At 40.7% G+C, this 23,180-nt stretch overlaps 2 protein-coding genes and 1 long non-coding RNA gene across 3 annotated transcripts in view; 1 reads left to right on the top strand and 2 right to left on the bottom strand.

Moving 5' to 3' along the window:
- Positions 1-852: 852 nt before the first annotated feature.
- LOC146890434 (uncharacterized) lies at positions 853-3,620 on the bottom strand. Its single transcript, XR_014998746.2, has 2 exons — positions 3,221-3,620; positions 853-1,268 (listed from the first exon to the last, which is right to left on the bottom strand). It is a non-coding gene; the product is annotated as an uncharacterized LOC146890434 (long non-coding RNA).
- Positions 3,621-6,311: 2,691 nt separating this feature from the next.
- Positions 6,312-13,657, top strand: Ermn (ermin). Its single transcript, XM_048426231.3, has 3 exons — positions 6,312-6,753; positions 7,422-7,514; positions 11,946-13,657. Exons 1-3 carry the CDS (start codon positions 6,531-6,533, stop codon positions 12,455-12,457), a joined length of 828 nt encoding a protein of 275 aa, XP_048282188.2. The 5' UTR covers positions 6,312-6,530; the 3' UTR covers positions 12,458-13,657.
- Positions 13,658-18,894: 5,237 nt separating this feature from the next.
- Galnt5 (polypeptide N-acetylgalactosaminyltransferase 5) overlaps positions 18,895-23,180 on the bottom strand; it is a 43,899-nt gene continuing 39,613 nt past the window's right edge. The window contains exon 10 of the mRNA XM_048426020.3: positions 18,895-22,071. Coding sequence (XP_048281977.3) covers positions 21,931-22,071 — 141 coding nt within the window. The 3' untranslated portion in view covers positions 18,895-21,930. The remainder of the gene's footprint in view (positions 22,072-23,180) is intronic.

Genomic DNA, 23,180 nt, shown 5'->3' with positions numbered 1-23,180 from the left:
TTCACTGTGACAAATTACACCTTCAAATCTTGAGTCAGATTTTCAATTCAAGACTGAGTTGTTGGAGACCTGTTAGAAAATTGTCAGGATATCAGACAGTCTGTGAGTTTCTTAGAGCTTTTAGTAAACTAAGAAATTTTAGACAAACTGAGATTGTCAACAAGATGATGGGGAGCACACAACCTTGTTAAAGAGATTATCCTGGTGAACAAGAAATAATCTAAAATAGTCTCGATTAAAAAAATGCACATCTGGAAACTGCTCACATTCGCCTAATTTTCTACCTTTAGCCAGTTTGTGAGATTGAAGAGAGAAAATCAGGCTCATATTGCCCCATTACCTCTCTAACAAATTACCAGATATTTAAAGGCTTATAAACAGGACAAATTTGTTCCCTTTCAGCTCTACAAACTACAAATATAAAATCAAGGTGTTGAAGAGGATATATTTCATTTAGAGCATCAAAAGACACTGTTTCCATCTTTTCTGACTTTTCTAGGTTTACTATGATCGCTGGTTCATGGGCCCTTTTGCAAATCACTGTGAGATTTTACCTCCAAGTCACATGTCCTCCTAATTCCTTTGACCTTCTTGCCTCCCTCTGTTCAGGATCTTTGTGATGGTAGGCAATCCCTAAATCTAGGAAAATCTCCCCAACTTAGGTTCTTAATTTGATCTGCAAAGTACCCTTTACCATGTAAGGTGGCAACTCAGAGTTTTCACAGATGAGGACCTGGGTATCATGGGCATCATTTAACCTGCTACAACAAACTGGAGACAGTAGGGAACCCAGAAAAAGTGTGGGTCCAAAGGATTGCCCAAACAGCAAACATGGTGTGCCTGAGACACACATGAAGGAGGAAGGATTTACTTTGGCTTAATGTTTCAGAAATTTTGGGTTAGGTTGCTCACTCCTGTGTGTTTTTGCAGAATGTCACAGCAGGGGGAGTGTGTGGCCTGTGAGAAACATTTTTTGTTTGGTTTGGATTTTTGTTTTTGCTATTGCGGATAGTTGGCCTTAGGTTCTCCTCTTCTCTTTGTGCTGGCTGCTCTATCATGGCAGAGCATGAAGTACATTCCCGCCAATGATGTCAGACTCAGTTATTGACTACGTCAGTTATAAAAGACAGCAACGAGTTCGGCAAGAGTTTGTTGCTTCCTTGTCCAGTTTGGGATCTGGTGCATCCTTTTTTCAAAAAGAAGTTGTTGCTTTCTTTGTTCATGGACTTCTTGCTCTTTTTCAACAGGCAGGAGGGAGTCTTTTCTTTCTGGTGGACAGGAAGCACAGCAGTGAGAATGTGTCCGTGGAAGCCTTCAAAGGCACATCTTCAAAGACCCACTGCTCCAGCAAGGCCCCACTTCCCAGGGTTAACAGCTGGATGCCCATACCATGAGGAGCTGTGAGTAATAGTTCGTATTCAAGACCTAACAGATGGGGTCAATTATTTGATCTCTTTATGGTTCTAATTTACTCCTGCAATTTTGATTAAAACGGTAACCCTGTCTCAACTATACAAACTGCCCTGTGCATGAATATTGGCTACATGCTTCCAGGACCAAAAACTATTATTTGAATTGTTTTCTTAAATTTAGTGTTCACTGGCCATTTCTAACATAATTAATGGCTTGGGTTTTCACATATTCTGTGATGTTATGTCATCTCTCAAATCCCAGTTTCTGTTTCTTGATCTCAGTCATTTCACACTTGACAAGCATCATATGGATATTTATTTCAAGGCCCCTTTTATTTTGTTTAGCTGAAGACTTGATAAGGGTGAAATTTTTAGCACAACCTTTGTTATTAAGAACAATAGAGAACACCTATTGCTCTTGCAGAGGCCTTAAGTTGGACCCCCAGCACCCACATTGTGTCTAGCAACTGCCTGAAACTCCAGGTCCAGAGGACCTGATACCTGCTTCTCGCATTCAAGGGCACATGAACATAGCACACAGACATATATGCTGACGACACCCTGCAAAACCCTAAAAGAAAAATAAAACTTATATAAAGATAAAAAGAAAAAGTAAAACACTCAAAGATATTATTAAAGCAAAATCACGTTTCTTTCCATGAGCATTAGGCAATAGAATTTGAATTAAAAACCATTAGCCAAGATTCCAACAGATTTTCTAAGCCACAGACTGCTATAAACAATGGGTGACAACTCGCCTCTGTAAGGACAAAAACCACATTTTATGGGATAGTTAGACTCATCTTGGTGCCAACGGTATCTTAAGTTTCATCCTATGTGCAGGAAAAGTTAGAACACTACCCCTTATTCACCTGGTACAAACACTTTCTAAAGAGGCAAACACTCTGGCTAGCCAAAGCTTGAAAAATTCTGGTTTAATTTTTCGGTCTCCAAAACTGTAATAATTCTAACCCCACAAAAAGTCAGAGCATGCATTAGACAGCAAACAACCATAGTCAAATACCTTTCTGTTTAAAACTAGCGCACATGCATATGCTATATTTATTAGGGGTGATAGCCACACAGAGGTAAGAAAGAACATTTAGACTCTGTCAGCTTTGTGGTGATTCTGAACCGAGGTCCTTGGCAACCCCCATTGGGAGTGATTGGGGATAGACCTTTAACAACTGATGTGAGCATTTCTACATTTGTTTACTACTGAGTTGAGTGAGAGTCAATTCTTGACCTTAAGGATCTTAGAGCTTAGTATGGCCCCATTAGTACCTGAACTTTAGTTTCATTTTCTGCACACCCTCATAGATCCCCTTCAATAGTTCCTCATCTGTAGGCTTCACAACTATTTCCTGTGAGGACAGACCCTTCTCTGTCTCCAGCAGCTGCTGGGCCTCCTGGGAAGGACTGGCACTGCCTGGGTCCCTCTGCTGCCCTCTCATGGCTACAATTCCCCCACCAACATCTCTGGAAAGGCTAGAAATGGCCGGTGGCTTCATTTATGGTGTGTGCCGTTATAGGTGATAGGAGTGGAAAAGAAAACCTGGTCAAACAGTTTTAGGGGCAGAGACCCTGGAAGTGAACAGTTTTAATTCTCTTTCTTGACTAAAAGTTGGAAATATCCTTAGTCCTGTCTGGAGTTCTGTTCTTACCAGGGTCCAGGAATGCCTGGGAGAGGCTTGCTTCCTGATTGCTAATTTCTTTTCCTAAGTGAGCACAGGTGCCTTAAGTATAAAGTCTGTCTAAAGCTGAGAGGAGACACATAATGGATCGGCCAACTGGTCTGAATGACTCACCCAGGTTTCCAGCATTAGCCCTCTACAAAGCACCAAGATCAGCACCTCAATGGCACTCTATTTCCTGGGTTCAGCTCCAGCTCCACAGAATTTCTACCTCTTTTCCTTCTCGTATGTTCTCCAGAAGAAAACTTATTTCTGAAACTGACCCTCTGTAATTCATTAATTTCATTCTTCAGATGCTCTAGATCAAAGGTGAAGCTACTGGCTTCTGTGCCTGTGAGCTAGCTCCTTAAGTTCTGAGTGAAGCCCTTCCTGAGCTGAGAAAGGCTCCACTGAACTCAAAGTCTCCCAGCATCACCCATGTCATTGGTGGGATTTCCAGCTATGGAACATCCCACCCATCTAACAAACAGTCAGTGCGCTAGAGACAGAAGAGCTGAAGATGATGTAAGATGGAGTCTCTCTCGGTCTCTGTTAGAGATATTTCCCTGGTTCGGAATGAGCAGATGATGTCACAGTGACCTGTGTTAGTTGTTACCAATGGAGAATCAAGTGGACTCATCCTTAGACCCAATTTTGAATTTTTAATTCTTTTAAATTTTAGTTTATGTGTATCCGTGTTTTGCCTGCTTGTATGTCTGTGCAGCACTTGTATGGCTGGTTCTGGCAAAGGCCAGAAGAGGTCATTGGATCATCTGATATTGGAATGACAGATGTTTGTGAGTGATGTTTAATGCTAGGAATTGAACTCGGGTCCTCTGGCAAGGAGGCCAGTGTTCTTATCACTGAGCTCTCTATCCAGCCCTCTTAGACACAATTTTAAAGGACATAAATTTACAAGGACACCCCAATCTCTATTGCTGATTTACTACAGAAATGTTCTCAAGTGTATTCTCTTGGAGGTATAGATTTGTTCATTTCTTTAAACATACACATGTTTAAAGTTTTAAAAGAGAATGCCTGCTGCCAGGGTTGTTAAGGTTTAATGACTGAGTAGATTTAAAATTCTATTAAGAGAAAGCTGGGACCACAATAGGCTGAAAAACAGAATCTGCTTCTAGGTAGAGACATGCCATTACCTCCTCCATAAATTAATCCAGTTGTGCTGGCAAACCGAGTAGCCAAGGTACCATGCCCCGGGACGGTGGCCCACTAAACCACTCAACAGAGGTGGGAAGAATAATTTTATGAGATAATGCACTTTTCCTTCCCAGATACCCTACTTCGTAGGGCAGTACCTCCGTGGTGTCAAGTTGTTTGGTCTGCCTCTCTTTCTGAGCCCTAACTCAGAGTTGTGTAACTTTTTCCTTTCCTTCCCTTCTCACTCTTTTGGGTGTTCGCCCCAATATGAGTATGCCTTTTCAGGCAATTTGGACTCCCTTACCCTTTCTTGAAAGCTTACCTCTGTTCTGTGTGGCTGCTTGTCCATCCTACGGCTGACTTCCAAGCAGGCTTAGTGCCAAGGGTCCAGCTTGCCCTCTTAGTCTTCTGCATCTTACTCTTCCAGGCAGGTGCAGAGATTTAAAGCTTGTTTGCTTTCGGGATTTTCTTCTAAACTAGAAAGATTGACTTTGAGCTTCCTTTCGAGTCCATTCTTGAATCGTTTGTAAATGAGACCAAGAGCCCCAAGAGCTCTGATTTTCTCAGTAGCATATGGTGGCGTGACCATGAAGGAACAGGCACAATGACAAGGACCACTAACTAATTGGTCTTGGCTACCCATTATCAATAAACCAACTGAAGAGTCAGATGCAGGGAAGTACAGGAAACGAGTTAGTTCAATGTGGATGATCTGGTCAGCAGTTCATCTCGGGGTGCTCACATGAGGTTTGGGTTAAATGGACGACAGGAGCTAGGCCTAACTGCTAAGTAGTCTTGGCTAAGGTGTGGTGTTGCCCACGTTGGTCTTGGTTCCACCCCTTGCTGCAATGTGGTCTGATAACGTTATAGAAGAGGATAAAAGCACTTCCTGGGAGGCAAGGGCCTTCTCTGGCTGCCACCAGGCCTCATCCTTTTTCTTCCCACAGTACGACACGCCTGAGGAAGTTCCAGTATTCTGGGAACTACTGGTCAATAGTCTGATAGCTGAAGGAGAGGCACAAGTGCTTCTCTTCAGAACGTCTTCATTTCTTCCAGGACAGTTTCCGACCTCCCGAAATCAAGGCAGCTGGTGCACACTGAGACCAGAACTAAGCCAGCTCCCTTTCTCCTTGGGAAAGAGTCATCGCCAAGCAATTATTTAGTTAATTATAACCAATTAAACTCTGAAGAGAAAAATGTGGGTCAGAAAAGAGTCACTAAAGGATGATACATTAGCCCAGAATAGAGGACTCAGAGGAGTTGTTCAGGCCAAGGATTTGGCCTTGAAGAAGGGTTGGGCAATCCAGGAAAAGAGAAAGAATGGATTCCTTTAAAAGGGAAAGGGAAGTAAGCAGCTGCCTAGTTTCAACCAATCACTGGAGAGCAGACTGCATCTCAAATACCAGTATAGACTGGAAATGGTAATTCTGATTGGAGCAAGAGAAAGCGTCATGGGAAATTCTTATTAGTGTTTTACTGCAGAAGGTGGGCTTCCATAGACCTAAAGAAGCTGGGAAATCAGACGCCCTAGACAAGATGAATTACACGAAGACTGTAAAATCCTTGCTCTTAGCACATCAGGAGAATTTGCTTGTTTTCTTCTCAGTTTCCCTTTCAGCTTCCTGAAGGGATACCATGAAATTCATTGCCAAAGTTGTTTACAATCAAGTTGTCATGTTTACAGGGCCTTGAAAAGCTGGTTTTATTCTTTAATAAATGAAAAACGATGCCATTGTCCCCTCCAAAATAGCGGAGGCTTTACTTGAAGCAAATCTGTTTGGAAATGTTAAGCGGGTTACACAGAACTAATGTGCCTCAAGGTGGTCATTCTCTCTGGATTAAAGCCTGGGAACAATTGTGGCTCCTGTTACAAGGAAAATTACAATGGGCCATTATGGAAAGGGACAAAAATCTCTGTTCCCAGAGGGGGACTGACAAGCTGCAAGTCCCCTTCTGCATGCCAGCACAAAAGCCCGATTGCTTCAGATTGTTTGTCTATGCAAATTGAAGAGCAACATTAATTCTAAGAGTGGGGTTGTGGAGTGGTGAGAGGCTCCTGATTGGCTGGGTTTTGCTCCGGGGCTGGCAACCAAAGGGACAATCCCCGTCACATTCCTTCTGCACCCCGAAAACCTCTAGAACAAGCCTTGTTATTAGATTTCAGAGAGGAAGTTTGTGCTTTTGGGATAGATTTTGGAACTGTAGGACCTGCAGACTTAGATCTCATCAAAGACCCAATCCCCTACTTTCTTCATTGCCTTCCCTAAAGCAGACCTCAGTGATCATCATGACAGACGTCCCTGGGACACTGAGCGGGACACAGTGCAATGGGGACAGACCACCAGAGAATGGCCAGCAGCATACCAGTCAAACCAGCGAGGACAGAGCTGAGGCAGATGGGACTCAGCCATACTACAAGGTGGAACCCAGCCTTGAAGATGTACCCGCAAGGAGAAATCAAGAAGGAAGTGGAACCTCTAAGGAGAGCTTACTACCGGAAGAGCCTACAGGTGAGAACATTCTCCATGGTAAAACATTTTTTTTCCTCAGTTCAATTGTTTTGATTTACAACCCCCCTTTCTCTCCCCCCTTTCTAATATAAACTAGTATTATATGAATAAACTGGAGCCAAGAAATACAGACCCTTATCCCAACAGGGACTTCTATCATAAAGACTCACAACTAGGCTTGTCTGATAGCTTTGAAATCCCATGGTCTTCTTTTCTGAACCTTGAGCATTTTCTCTCAGAACAAAGCAGAATAATAGTAACCCCTTTTATTGGGTTGTGAGAATAATTTCTAAATGTTAATGTTAGCCACTGCTATTTATTGTTAGACCACAAGTCCATTGTCGTTTGAAAAAAGAGAACTCAGAATTTTAAAGTACCCTTCAGTACATGTCTAAAGAACTTTGAATCCATAGTTCTGTGTGTACACACACACACACACACACACACATATATATATATATTTATACATAAATATATATGAGAGACAATCATTGTGGAAGCTAATTATTAAATCTATACAATAAAATTTAAAAAAATCAGAAAAGTAGAGCAATAATTTTTACTCGTCTTAATGAAAGCTAAAGACATCCCCTAGAATCAGAACTGATCATTTGTGAACCTTTAGCCTTGTCTGTTGTCAATGTTACAATACTTGTGTTTTCTCCCAGAAAACCCAGAAGAGAACCTCTTTGTCGTTCACAAGGTCATCAAAGATCTTTCTCTCCAAGAAGCAAGTGCTGAGGACATGGCATTCAGAGAAGGTAACAGGAGTTCCAGGTTCCTAACCTGACTGTATGACTGGATAGGATGAGCACTCTGCATGTGATGCTTTGGATGTGTGCCGCTGGGATGCGGTTCCAAGCAATGACTTCAGAATCTTCAAGCTGCTTTGGGCAGATATGCGAGTGTTGTCTTCTGGGGTTTCCACCCTACCCAGCTTTCCAGATGGCTCAAGTCCCGAATTGTACGAATTGATACGATTGACTGGCATGGTAATGTGATAGGCTAGCCCCCCAAATTAAGCTATTTTTTTCCAATGTGGTGCTGCAGACGGGTGTTGGGCAGCTTCCGGAATGATTCAGAAACGGGTTTAGAGTAAAGCCTTCTAAAGTAACTTCATAAGATGAGTTACTCCGTGGGAAAATTATGTCTGAAACAAGTACAAGCCGCTAAGTATTTCTTGTCAAAGAAGTGTGCCCCAGAGTGTTGAGAGTGATGTATTTTTTACACAATTGTGAGACAAAAGTGCACCAAAGTAGCTATGTTATCGTGCAAGTAAAGTCAGTGGACAAGGTTACAAAATCTTGTAAACATTTTCTTCTAAGGAAATATTACATCCAAATAGTTTCTGAGTACAGTGCAGAACAGAATCTGTTAATTAATCACCATTTCTCTCTCTTGCAGAGCTTATCTCCAAGTTAAAGTCAGCATGTAGCACCTAACCAGTTTAGTTTAGGACATACCAGGGAAAGCAGGGGACCCACCAAAGGGATATTAGAACACAGTGTAAATAGCGGATGCCAAGGAGAACAGGGAGGAGCCTGGGGAGTTTTGAGTTTCTTTCTTTGCCTAGAGTACTCCAGCACCCTGCTGCAAAATATGTAACCAGGCACGGGAAGGTGCGGCCAGCAGTGGCTGGTATTGGCGAGATATATAACAGACAGATTTTCTCACCAGATCGTATTCTGTAAACATTAAAACCCCGCAAAATGATTTGCATAACTTTTCTGCCCCAATACTGCTTTAAATGTGACAAGTTGATCAAGGCAGAGCTCACCATTGTCCACCTACAGCTTCTTTATCTACCAGGGGACCTACTACAAAAGACAGTTTCCTAGGATCTTGGCTTTCAATGAAGAGGAGAGTGAGGGAGCCTCTCTCTTTGTGTCTCTTTATGGTCCGTGGTGTCACCACTCAATTTATCTCGGCTTAAATCCTTCCCTTTCTTCTTTTTAAGTCTATTTATTTTATATCCTGGCTGCAGTTTCCCCTCCCTCCTCTCCTCTCCTCCCAGCTCCTCCTGCCCACTCCCCCAATGGAAACTGTTCTCTCCACTCCTCTGTGGAGGAGATTGTTCTCTGCTCAGGAAAGAACAATTCTCCCCTGGATATCAACAAAACACGGCATTGCAAGTTGCAGTAAGACTAAGCACCTTCCCATCTACTAAGGCTGGGCAAGGTGACCCAGTATGAGGACTAGAGTCCCAAAAGTCAGGAAAAGAGTCAGACGGTCCCTGTCCCTGCTGTTAGGAGTCCCAACAGGACCAAGCTACACAACTATAACAGACATGCCGAGACCCTAGGTTCATCCCATGCTGGCTCCCTGGTTTTCAGTTCAGTCTCTGTGAGCTCCTATGGACTCAGCTAAGTAATCACTGTGAGTTTTCTTGTGATGTCTTTCACCCCTCTGGATCCTACAATCTTTTCTTTCCCCCTTCTGCAAGATTCACTGAGCTGGGCCTAATGTTTGGCTGTGGGTCTCCGCATCTGTTTCCATCAGTTGCTGGAGGAAGCCTCTCTGATGACTGTTGCACTAGGCATCAATCTATGAGGATAGCAGAATATTGTTAGGCATCATTACATTGACATTTTCCCCCTCTAGTCATGTTTGGTTCTATCCTAGGTGTCTGGGTCATCCAGCCTGTGGGTCTTTTTACAGTACAATTCTACTCTGACAGAGGCTCTGGATTTTCGTACCTTTCATTTTCAAGAATGGCAAAAAACTATAAAGTCTCCTAAGAAGAATATGCCTGCTAAGAGTAGAAAGATGCTAAAAATATCTAGGAAAAACACTAATTAATTTAAAATGAAAGATGAATTTTATTCTTGACAGTGTTGGGCCCGAGTCGAGCACATGAACAAAAAGATTATTTGTGTGTGTGTGCGTGCGTGCGTGCATGAGAGAGAGAGAGAGAGACAGAGAGAGAGAGAGAGAGAGAGAGAGAGAGAGAGAGAGAGAGAGAGTTTTCTTTTCTTTTTTGCTGGGAGAAAACACAACAAAAAAGCCTTCTATCATAGAAAATATCTGAAGTACACTTATATGCAATGTAAAGACTATGAAGTGGAAGACTGACAGCTGCTCAGGACAAGTGTGGGAGGGAATCCATGCTTGCTTCTCTCCTTCACAGTACATGGGAATCCATGCTTGCTTCTCTCCTTCACAGTACATGGGAATCCATGCTTGCTTCTCTCCTTCACAGTACATGGGAACTTGGACTCAGTGACAAACATGAAAGCCTTTGATAGACACAGACTTCCAGGGAGAGCTGTGAAAGGAGAAGCAGAAGCAAATTGACAGAGGCTTTTCACCTTGTTTTCCAGCAGTTGTGGAATAGACAGAGGATGGTGAAGCCACACACTCTAGCCGAGTTCAGTGTGGGTAGATGGTTTCCCACAGAAGCCTGTCACGAGTGCATGTTCCAAAAACTCTGCTCCCTTACAATTCATTCTTACACATCGATAAATACTAGTGAAGTATTTATTGTAGTAAAGATATTCCGGCTGTCTGGAAAGCAGTGATCAGAGTGCTTTAAGCCTTCTAAAACACAGCATGGCACCAGATGATCTATTCCTTGGCTGTCATTTGGAACAATAGGAGAATCTAGGGTTATACACACACAAGCCCAACATGTTCATTAGATCTGGATCCCTAGAGGTTAGCACAGGATCCTAAGCACTGTGTGGGACTCAGTTGCCAGCATGTAAGTTCTGAGCATCTAGAGACTTTTGATCACCTCTTGAAAAAGCTTTTTAAGTTTTATTATATGTATGTGAGCGCATGTATGCAAGTGCCCTCTTCTTCTGCCTGGTGCCTGGATGCCGGAAGGCAGCATTGATCTTCTGAAACTGGAGTGACAGAGTTAGAGGCTGCCTGTGGGTGTTGGAATGAAACTTGTTTCTCTGACAGAGCAAGTACCTGTAACCACTAAGCCATCTCTCCAACATGCCTTTCTAACACTTTTTCATTGTTGTGTTATTTTATGTGTATGAATGCTTTGCCTGCATGTATGTCTGTGGACTATGTGCATGCCTAGTGCCTGAAGAGGTCAGAAGAGGGTATTGGGTGGCCTGGAACTGGAGTTAGGGATAGTTGTGAGCCACCCCGTGAGTACTGGGACTGGAACCTGGGTCCTCTGGAAGAGCAGCCAGAGCTCTGAACCACTGAGCCATCTTCCCAGCCCAAGCCTTTGCTCTTCTTTACCATTCAAGAGACAGTGTCAAATGTCAAAGCTGCTACTTTGAGTGTGGCTAGGTGTAGTAAAGAGGAGGGAGTGGGCTGTGTGGCTGGCTAGCTTAACCCCCGAAATAACCACATGGAAATTGTATTAATTAAATTACTGCCTGGCCCCTTAGTTCTAACCTCTTATTGGCTAACTCTTACATATTTGTTTAACCCATCTCCATTAATGTGTATCACCACTTGACTATGGCTTACCAGCATGAGTCTAACCAGCGTCCATCTCGGCCAGGAGAATCATGGCATCTGCCACACTTCCCTTCTTCCCAGCATTCTGTTCTGTCTACTCCGCCCACCTAAGGGCTGCCCTATCAAAAGGCCAAGGCAATTTTCTTTATTCAACCAATGAAAGCAACACATAGAAAGAAGACCCTCTTACACCAGCTAGGCATGGGCAGTCATCATTTTCATACTAGAATAAAGCTTTTCCCTCTGAGGTATTGTTTGCATTGTCCTTGTAGGATGCATTTGTGGATGTGAAGTAAATCCAAGCATTTTCTGAGTATGTATACATGCACATACATGCATGATACAAATACACACATACATACATATGTGCACGCACGCACACACACACACACACACAGGTTTGGTAAGGGAAATATTTTTACGTGTACCCCAGAGAACAGTAACCCTACTAAACACACTAGTCTATACAATAGAATTCCAGTCAAATGAGGTTAGATTGTAGACATTCCTGAAGACATACAATATTCATTAGCATTTTAAAACTTAAATTCTGAGATATTTATTTAACTATATGAAATGCCATGTTTTTGCAAATTATTTTGACTGTGAAACCTGTTTGATTGTCTAGACTTAACAGGCAACTCTGAGTCACAGTTCATAAGGCAAAAGTTAGAATGTGATTGTCCAGAAGAATGTGTTAGAGTATTCCAGCAGCTAGGTCCTCTGAAACCCTAGCACATCTCACCCACTAGTCCATTTTGCTGCAGGGCATCCGTGGAAGCAGATTCCTCTGAGCAGCAGTGACCTGGAAGTGAGTACGCAGAAGGAAAGGATTGTCCACCAGCCTCTAGATCAGAGAGAAGACGAGAACACCGCATACCAGGCAGCAGAAATTGAATGGTTGGGGTTCCAGAAATCTAGTCAAGTTGACATATTGCATTCTAAATGTGATGAGGAACCAGAAGTTTGGGATGAAGAAATTAATGAGGAAGACATTGAGGATTGCAATGATGATGAAGACGAAGTTCAAGTCATAGAATTTAAAAGAAAACACAGCGAAGGTTTTCAATTAAAAGAGGAAAACCATCCAAGCGATGACTCCCCACTAAGCAGCCCCAGATCCCAGCCAGGGACCCCTGATGAGCAGCCCATGTTAGGAAAGAAGGGAGATATCTCCAGGAATGTTTATTCCAGATACAACACGATATCCTATCGTAAGATCAGGAAAGGGAACACCAAGCAGAGAATTGATGAATTCGAGTCGATGATGCACTTGTAAATCAAGCAGGACTGAGAAACGTCATGAGTGCTAAAGAAGAGCTAACTCCGTTGTGCTGAGATATCTTCCTCTGCCATATTTTCAAGATGCGCTTGTTTAACATCTTTTCTGCCATAGAGCAATGTGGAAATATAGACAAAAGTCAGTCTGGTAACTTCAAATCAAAAGCTTTAGTCTCATTCCTGGGTGTTTGCTTTTAAAAAGTTAACTAATATAGCAGTATTTGGTAAGCATTGTCTGAGAGGCAAGTCTGTCATGATTTGGCTTTAAAATTAGTGATATTAAGAGAGAAGGTCAAGGGAAAGAGAACAGTTGATGTGACTCTCCTAATTCTTTGGTGTCCTTCTTTCTTCAGGCCAAAAGGAAGTCTGGGATTAAACCTCTCCTCCATTAAACATGGTTTTTATAGATTCTGCCAATAACTTCTTTGCTTTCTATTTATGTTTTAAAAAATACTGCATCTCAAATGAGTGAAAACTCAACAGATCGCCTTTCTAGGTGTCACTATTCAGTGAATTTGTTCACTAAAAGACTGAGTAATTGTCAGTCAGAATTCTGTGTCCTAAGTGCTGGCTTTATGCTTTCAAAATGAATTAAATCCATTGTGAAGTTGATCCAGGGAGGGGCTAGATGACTGGTGAGCCATAGACTATTGGATTGTATTGGATGGTTTTATATTTGTTACTGAAAACAAGACCTTGTCTAGCACAATAAAAATAATTAGAAATAAAAATGGCAATTTTAGCACGATTTTAAGAAAATGCCTTTACTCCATTACCACACTTTCTTGCATTAACAGTATTTCAAAGCCAACCTCTTTGCCTGGGAATGAGAGACAATGGCAGTCATAACTGTACTAGTTACTATGAAATTGGAAATAATTATCTTAGACTATTTTAAAAGTAGGGTGTGAGCATGTATTTTTAGGGAAAAAGCTGATAGTTATGGGGAATATATACTTTATTGGACCAAAGCCCAAATCAAGAAGCTTAAAATTGCACGTGTGCAGCTTCACACGCACCCACATGTCAAATAATGCATTGAATATTTATGAAAAGAGTGTATTTATACTCTTGGATAGTTTATTCCACAAATTTTCATTTTGTGCTTCTGTATATATTGCTCTGAACTTTCTGTTACTACAGATGAAAATATCGTTTGGCTCCAAATAAAAGACAATTCCTTATTGTCTGCATGTAATACAGTCTTCATTGTGCTGTTCAACCCTTTGTTGGTCTCTTTCTCATTTGGTGCAAAAGCCTGGGTGAGTCCTACTTAGACGATTGCTTATTTATGTGTACCAAATCCCACACATTCCCATGGCAAGTTCCTTAATTCTTCCTGGTCATATAATATATTTCCATTGTATCATGTAGTACCATGGAGTATTTAAAAGACTCAAGTTTTAATTTGATTCAAGTGATTCTTTTATTCTTCAAACCGATCATTTACAACCTGACCAGGTAAGATCTGTTATCCTTAAACTATTGAGCCTGCTAATTTCTTTTGGGACAAATGTGAGTTTTCCAAATAAAATGAGAAGAATTCAGTCTTCTGATTGATAAAGTTGGGTAGGAGATTGGCAGACTGGGATAATTTCCTGTTTTAATATAGATCCTTTTTTTAAAAATAAAGATCAGATTTATTTTGGCGAGACCTGAAATTTTTGGCTGTAGACATAAAGGAAGAAACCAAGAAAAATTACAAGATAGGTGACATACATACTGATATCTCTGAGGAACAGCTTTTAGACTGAAAGAGACATGATAGATATTGTTAACTACAGAGTCATTATGACATATTAGTACATGCTATTCTTTTATATGACATAGTTAGATATTTTATAGATTGAGATTTAAATGCAGTCCAAGTGGACATATAAAGTTGACAGATACTTTTTTTAATTTGTTCAGTTTTATTTTTTTTATTAATTTATACAAATTTCCCCTTCCTCCCCTCCTCCCAATACCCTCCCACTCCCCCCACTCCCTCTCCTCCTCCCTCTCCAGTCCTAAGAGCAGTCAGGGTTTCCTGCCCTGTGGGAAGTTCAAGTTCCTCCCCACTCCCTCCAGGTCTAGGAAGGTGAGCATCCAAACAGTCTAGGATCCCAAAAAGCCAGTCCATGCAGACGAAACAAGTTCCAGTGCCATTGTCAATGGCTTCTCAGACAGCCCCCATGTCAGCCACATTCAGAGAATCCGGTTTGATCACATGCTCGTTCAGTCCCAGTCCAACTGGCCTTGGTGAGCTCTCATTAGATCAGTCCCCTGGTATCAGTGGGTGATCGCACCCCTCACGGTCCTGACTTCCTTTGATCATTCCACAAAGACAACCTGTTTGCTTTCCTGGATCCCAGATGAGGCCTATCACTTTCTGCTTAAATTCAGAGCACTGTTTTATGTAACATTGTTGACCTATCCACAGGACAGCCTGTTTGTTAGATGGCATTGACAAGTTACCATGGAGTTTGTATGGAATGAGTAGTATATGTGGCTAAGAGTCATGAGAACGGTATTAGCATCTATGGTACACCATAACCGTGAACTTTTCAGCTGTGCTCTCTTGCCACGCAACTCACCAATTATCAAACATTTTGTCCACAAAGACTGTTTGATGTGTGGTCAACGGGGAAAGTACTCATGCTCATGGACGTGGTAATGCAGTGGCAGGAAAGCATTGATAACGTACTTTGGTATCATTGCACATTGATTGGCTCATCCTATCACGTACAGCAGGGTAAGAATTAGCACCTCGGCAACATGGTAGTGGTGGGTTGATATGTGGGTCTTGGTAATTCAGAAATAGCAAAGGTCTTGTCCCTATTGCATGGGATATATATTAATATATTTTAAACTCATCTGGAGCGCTATTAATTGACAACCATGCATGAAGGTTTACCTGAGATTTTGCGATTCAAGGTTCAGGGTGGTAAGGACTCTGGTACCCGATACCTGGTGGGGATTACATGAATGCTGGAATTTCTTAAATGGCTTAATTCTCCTTTGTTGCCAGATGAATGGGAATTAAAGACAGCTTTACTTCTTTGTAAAAATTAAATTTACCTTTCATTTAGTACATATATTTGAAGACATTGAATTTGCCAGGTTCTGTCTGTTTTTATCCATCCACCTACCCATCTGTCTGTCTATCCGTCCATCCATCCATCCATCCATCCATCCATCCATCTCTCTGTCTGTCTATCTGTCTATAATTTACCTATCTATATGCTGTTAAATAAAGAATTAACTACCTGGTCTGATTTGCTTTGAGTAAAAGCTTGTTCTTTGTTTAAGGCTTGTAAACCTCTCTCTAAAGAGTGAGTTTTTTTCGCATATAAGCAGCTCTTTAGACCATCAAGCAAGCCACTTCATCAAAAAAATAAGAGAACACCTAATTACAGTTAATGCACATTATTTATTTTTAAATGATTATATGTGAAACTGTGAGGACTTTGGTGGTTAGATACATAATATACATGAAAAGCTTCTATTACTTTGAAAGAAAATGAGATTTTTGCTTTAGATGCATATTGAGGTCATGCACTTAAGCTCTCTGGACACAATGCAGTGTCATTTCTGCATTTTTGCATGGATTTTGCACAAGTACTACTTATGGCATTTTTTTTCAATTGAAGAACAGACATTAAGCTTTTCAAAGTGATCAAGGAAAACATTTTAAGTGAGTTATTCTAGAAAAGAATAAAATTCTAGAGTACAATAAATAAGAAATGTGTTTAATAATGTGAGAAAAGCAACCACTTCTCTTGAAAGGCCAAGCATTCATTGTTTTATAATAACAAGAAGGTTATAAAATCCAATGTCAAACATTATTACCTTCCAATATGAAAATAGGATATTATGTCATAACAGAAGAGCAAAATGGTAAAATGTGTGTTCAACTCTTGAGGCACATGAGAAGGCAAAGCCAAACAATCAACACCACACAAGCGTGCATACACACACACACACACACACACACACACACACAGAGAGAGAGAGAGAGAGAGAGAGAGAGAGAGAGAGGGAGGGAGGGAGGGAGACGATAGATAGATAGATAGATAGACAGACAGACAGACAGATGGATAGATAGATAGATAGATAGATAATAGATAGATAATAGATAGATAGATAGATAGATAGATAGATAGATAGATAGATAGATAGATAAATGTGTCGTAGTGGACACCAGAAGTCAATCACCCTGATAATTGGGAAAACACAATACAAATTAGGGACACTGGTAACTAGCTTTTAGCTCAGAAGAATATTGAAAATGAAGTTTGAAAGCAATTTTTATTTTCCTAGAAATTTAAAGTTATGTATTTGATTCTTTCTCTATAGATAACCTTAGTTGAACAGAAGGAAAAGAAAAAGTCATTATTTAGAAGTATTAGCTCAAATATTCCTCCTATGTGTTTGTTCTTTCATTAACAAACCCATTAAGAAAATCAACAGCAAAATCTCTCCCTTGATCTTTGCCTTCTCTCTCTCTCTCTCTCTCTCTCTCTCTCTCTCCCCCCCCCCGCCATTTCTTACAGATACTATGTATAAAATTAGAAAAAAATCTTGTCAGTTTTTAAAAGAATTAAGGTATATGTGGAATCCTACAAACTTCCACAAATGTAATCTGACTTCGCTTTCAAGTCAGAGAAACTGTGGTCAGGGCAAGTCCTACTGAATAAACTTGTGCGGAGAGTTCAGAGTAGAACATGGTGCTATCACAGGAGGTTCCAATTGTCCCTTGCCGTTGCCTTATTTCTTTATGCTGTCACAAGATACCTAGGGTTTTGATCTCCTCCCAATTTAAAGAAGCACATGCACACACACATAATGCGTGTCCATACACAAGGCATATATTTGCACAACTGATGTTTACAAACAGTCTAGTAAACCTTAAAATATATTTAATTCCATTATCAGAAGTTGTAACTGCAGCATATAATACAAAAGCTTTATCTGTTAACTCGTTTATAGCTAATAACTTTGAACTGGCAAGCAACTTTCAATATAAACAAACGTGTTTTCACTCATTATCGGTGATTGTCATTAATAGGAACTCCACATATGCGAAATTGGTCTGCATGTTGGAAAATGGAAATTTTTCACATTGGTTTGTGTTTTTACAAGGAAGGACTCACATAAACCTGCAAAGGGTTCCTGATGGAGTCAATAAGTGTCAGCTGTCATCTCAAGTTAAAACAGACATTAAATTTGCACTGTGGAGTTGTTTTTACTTTCTTTCATTCACAAGCACCCCATCATCAGACATACCATCCACCAAGTCTCACCGAGGCTCATGTGCAGGTGCCCCAACATCCAAAACACTGTTCACCAATCTACACAGAGGCGCCTATGCAGGCACCCCAGCATCCGAAACGAGGCTCATGTGTAGGCACTCCAACATCTGAGACACCATCCACCGAGTCTCACAGAGCAACATATGTAGACACTCCAACATTCAAGACACCATCCACCAAGTCTCACAGAGACTCATGTGCAGGTGGCACCACCCTCCAAGTTTCACAGAGGAACATATGCAGGCACCCCAACATCTGAAACATCATCCAGCGGGTCTCCTAGAGGCTCTGATGCAGGCACCCCACACCTGAGACACCATCCACCAAGCCTCACAGAGGATCATAACACTTTATGTGAATGAAGTAAAATGTCCATGAAATGAGCATTGGTCAAAAATAAACTTTCTGTCTAGTAGCTTTGGGTAGAACTTCTCTTCTCCTAGGCTTCCAGCAAGCACTGAATGCCCATGTGGCAGCTGTAAAATCTCTAAGGCACCACAATCTGTAATGTGAGCTGAAGTGAAAATCTGTGGCCCGCGTTTTAAATTGACGGGTTTTCCAAAGCTTTATTTCCTATCCTGTTAAAAGTGAGCTACTTGTCAGTTTTGCTTAAAGGTTGGAAGGGATTTGGGTACTGAGATTCACAGAGAAGCAGCTCTCTAAACTTCTGTTTGTCAGTTTGGTCCAGCAGGTGGTGAAGTCCTACATCACATCACACGGATCACTACAGGATCTACGACGGTTGCCACAGGCAACTACACTTCAGCTGCTTAACAGAGAGGGCCAGCGTTGATTTCCTGCTTACAAAACATTCAAGAGAGACCGGAAAGCTTTTAACCAATCTCATTTCCTTATCTTTAAACCAGCAATATGCAATGCAGGGACCTTACCTGAGTTCACCTACATTGATAACCCTATTTCTTTGAAAAAGGATGTTCATGGCACGCAGTAGAGGAACCACTTCTGGGAGTGCCAGATATAATAGTCACTAGGTTTTATCTATTGCTGATGGGATGATCACATCCTTCCTCAGTGTAGGAAGGACAGACACCTTCCTGATCATATGGAGGGAAGAAAAGTTTTATACACAACAATAAGATGGCACACACAAAACCTAGGGGGCATATGCACTCGGTGATAATTAGTTTTTCTTTTTCCTTTATTTCTTGTAATTCTGTGGTTTTTATATGAGCTATTGGGGCCTTTGCATAAGATCTGACTTTTTTGGATGAGTTCTACTTAAAAGCAGAAGTATTTGAGCAACAAGAAGCAGGCTGGTGTTACTGGTGTGCCTCAGTCCCATTTTATCCTGCCTGGGAGTTCCTTGAAAATCATTGTTAGACACTCATGAAATTAGAAGAGGCTAGAAACGTTGAAGTCAAATCCACTCTAAGTGCTGTCCATGACCCTTGGAATCTTTAAGTCAACATTAGAAAGAAGGTTTTCTAATATCTAGAAGAAGGCTTCCAAAGCAGTGCGGGGGAAGCTAATGATGCATTGCGATCATGGCACGGGTGGTTTTGCAGTCCTGTGAATGACAGATAATTGAATGTCAGCAAGCAGAACTGAGCAAATTTGACGCTCGCGATAAAACAGCACTGTAGCAACAACAGCTGTGTCATCCCACGGGAGAGGAGAGGGGAGCTCTGCATTACTGTTGAAAAAGAGAAAGCCACTGTGCATGCTGAAGGATGAGGAAGCACTTCCAATATTCAAGAAGTTAGTATTTTGATCCAATTAGTTCTGTAAATTATTAGCAAGGCTATCCTGTGTTCAGGTTGACAAGGTGCACAGGCATGTTCCTAAGAAAAGGCAATAACCTAAGCCAAGCCAAGGAAATGTGAACCCCTGATAACCTATCCTCTTGCTGAAGAATTCACTTCGACCACCAAGTGTTCCATCAACTGTTTGTCATTACATGGAAAAGATACTGTAGTAGGATTTATATATTCATTCTTGTCTTCTAAAAAAAAATTTGGGGGACATGCTTTAAAAATGTTGGCAGTATGTCTGAGAATCAGTCCGTCCTTTCAAGGCTAGGCCCACACAGATTCCTTACTCATGACTGATTCCTTGAGTCTTAGCATAAGTGGGAAAATGTATGGTAGAAATGTTATTAAAATTTTAACCTTAAATAAGTACATTATACTACAAACAAAGCCTTTGTTCTACTGAGAGTACTCAGAGGTAGCTTTATATAATAAGTATGTCAAGGTAAAGTTAGATAGTGCATTCATTGATCAGACTACCCAGAAGATTTTCTTGGGAAAAAATAAAAACGTTTACTTCCTTCACTTACAAAGGTGCGTCTAGCGAAAGAATGACTTACCTGTTGCTAAAAAGACTTTCCTTTTCTTCTGAGGAAATTTTCCTTGGATAAAATAGACTCTTTGTAGACCAGTGGGCTTGGGGCTGTTATGGAGGTCTCAGCCACATGAAAATGTTATGGGTCACTCACTGTACTGTTTGGTCACTAACTCGGTTAGTTCATTGCCAAAGGCTTGTGTGTTTTTTGTTTGGTTTTGTGCTTTTTCTTCCCATATGGCTGTTTTGGAAAGAATTATTTCATTATAAAATATTCTCTTATCTCCTCTCTAATCATCAGGTACTGGAAGAAGCATCTTAAATATACTATATATGCTGTAAATGTGTAAAGAAGAAATGTTTCCTTTCTCATGATGCATTGGTAATCAGGCTTTTTTGGTTACTAATTGGAAGATAAAATTAAGTGTCAAATAGGAAACCCAGAACTGAAATGTCCAGTTTTACCATAAGAGCATCAGAACAAAGGTTTCAATTCACCAGCAAGAATAAGCATGGTCAGCTTGAAAGGGTGACGCTTCAGCGTGAAGTTGGTTTATCTTCTTTGTAGGACCACAGTGGGCAAACTCAGACCAAAATGGTGATTGAAACAATGGAACGAATCACACCTGGAGATCTGAAGTCTTAACCCATTCATGCCAATTGGCCTGTAGGTGTTTTTAGATAGGCAATTTTTCTCCCAAAATCAATTTTCTTATCAAAAGGATTATAGTAGACCCTGGTCCCTAAGCTTTCTTTTGCAATGCCCAAGGATTGGTGTACTTGACTTGAGAGCTTTCCATAGCTGGCCTGTGTGATCCTTGGGTCCACCTGAGGGTTTTGCTCTGTCTTTCCCCGTCAGAAGCAACACACCCCTTTCTTATTCTGCAGGGTCTGGGACCAGACTTCACTCAACCCTCTCCTCAAATTGCTCATCTTGTTTAAATGCGTGTCTGCTTTGGCACATTTTAGAATCTATTTTTAGTATGTTTCATTCAAGTGAATATTGATAAATCTAAAGCAGCATTTTTATTGTTTTCATATTTTAAATTTTGTCCTGTTCTGTATCATTTCTGCTTTAATTTTATCAGCTCCTCTCGCTTAACTCTGTGTTGGAATGTTCAATAATCAAGTACAGTACAGTGTGTTGTGATCCAACCTCCCTCTCTTTGTTTACGTTAAAAAACACAAAAATCTAAGAAATTCACTGCTATGACCAGCTTTTTAAAAATATAGTATTGTTAAAAACCACAAAACGAATTGAAAGAATACACAGAATTGATTACATTAAGTCTTCTTCCTTTTCACTTATTTTTTTTCTCCTACTGCTTCAGATTTAGAAGAAAACTGCCCAGTCATCCAGTTCAACCTCACCATTAGGCAGGGTCCTGGGGTTGACCAGTACTATTATATACTGTCAGGTAAACATGGTGATATCTTAGTAGGACAGTGTCTCTCTGCAGCTAGCGGAGTCTTCCAGGAGTGAGAATCTGTGAAGATGTATTTGATGAAAGCAGAATCCGGTTGGTTTTACGACTACTCATGGGCAAGAATAACTGCTCAACAGCAGTCATGGTCATGACATCATTGTAGGTCTTCAGTTCTGGTTCCTGTCAGAGTACATGTGGAAGACTTGGAGTATGCACTATAGCACTGGGCGGGACACAGACACTTCCAAAGGTTACCTAGAGCTGAAGAATTTCAGTCCAATGGTGACCTGTTTCCCTGAGTTATTGTTTGGTGCTTTAAAAAAAATCTTCCATTTAAATGCTATTAAAATGGAAAACTTAAAATACCATGGAAAAAAATACAGTCACCAACTTTAGTCTCATTTTCACAGATAATCTGGAGGCTTAACTAGATAAGCCATCTTTCTTTAGCCTTCATAGTATTGTTCAAATTTCCACTTTTGATATGGTTCCATTGGGTTACAAGTGGCCACTTTCAGGGTCTTCTGAGAAGCATTTCCTTCCATGCATAACAACTGCTGATAGTTTTCAAAAGCAATGTGATCCACCTGAAGAGAAAGAGGATATGGGAATGAGCTACCGACTACACTTGACATATGAAGATATAATAAGGAAATTATATTTTCACTCCCCCAGGGACTCTCCTGAATTAAACTCGTGACATAAGCACAAGGTTTAGAAAACATCAAATTTGTCTCTGTCCCAAACCAGCTTCTCTAGTTGTAAGGTTTTGATTCCACAGAAAGAAAACAGTCATTTTGTCCTAGTGATTTGACTGATAACTATATTATTTAAAAGAAAAAAATCTGGTTGGCATATAATATATTGGGTAACTACTTCATTGTTGGTGGTAAAGCAAAAAAGCATGTGATATGACAGGAAGGAAGTCTGTTAGTTGATTAATCCAGCTCAGGTCTTAGAATGCTCGTGTATGCTAGCAAATGCTAAAGATGGCACATTTGATCTGTGATCTCTCCATCTAAATTCTGACAACACAGAATTTCAAACACTCAGATTTAGTTAGAATAAGACAAGGGTATTTCAGATGAACTTAATGTTGCTCAACAGCTATTAAAAATGAGAGATAATTTACTTAGAACCAATTATGGCCTTATAATTTTAACTCATAAATCTCAATTTTCCATAAATATGATCATGGTCATTTTAGTTATTATTGAGCTATTTTAATATACTTCTGTTTTTTTTTAACCAAAACAGGAGACTTTCATGCTAAAGCAAAATTATGACTCCCACAGAACCTTGGAAGTACGATGCTTACATATATTTAAGGTTATGCAAAGTAGGTGGCCTTGAAGCAAATCCTTCAGCACTGTGTACAATGCTCTGTGCCGAATGACGGAGTATAGGGGACAGCATAGATTGACATAGGGAGCACTTGGAAATGCCAATTTAGAACTATGCAATTCTAGCAAGTTATTGTTATCTAGAGGAAAACTCTAAAAGAATGAGGTTCCTGTTATTCACAATCTCTTTCTCAGTTTCTCTTGTTCTTTAAGACTTGCATATATCTCAGGGACTGCTACAGTTGTATCTTAAATGCCATCTCCCTCCCCAAAGCTGACATGTTAAAGACTTGGTCCCCAGGGTACAACTGTTGGGAGATGGTGAAATCTTTGAGAGCAGGCTTAGATCCATA

This window comes from Myodes glareolus, chromosome 21 (genome assembly GCF_982192425.1).
Source record: "Myodes glareolus chromosome 21, mMyoGla1.1, whole genome shotgun sequence".
NCBI classification, from domain to species: Eukaryota; Metazoa; Chordata; class Mammalia; order Rodentia; family Cricetidae; genus Myodes; species Myodes glareolus.
Note: the sequence above shows the minus strand (reverse complement) of the source record. Positions and strands in the feature narration are given on the sequence as shown.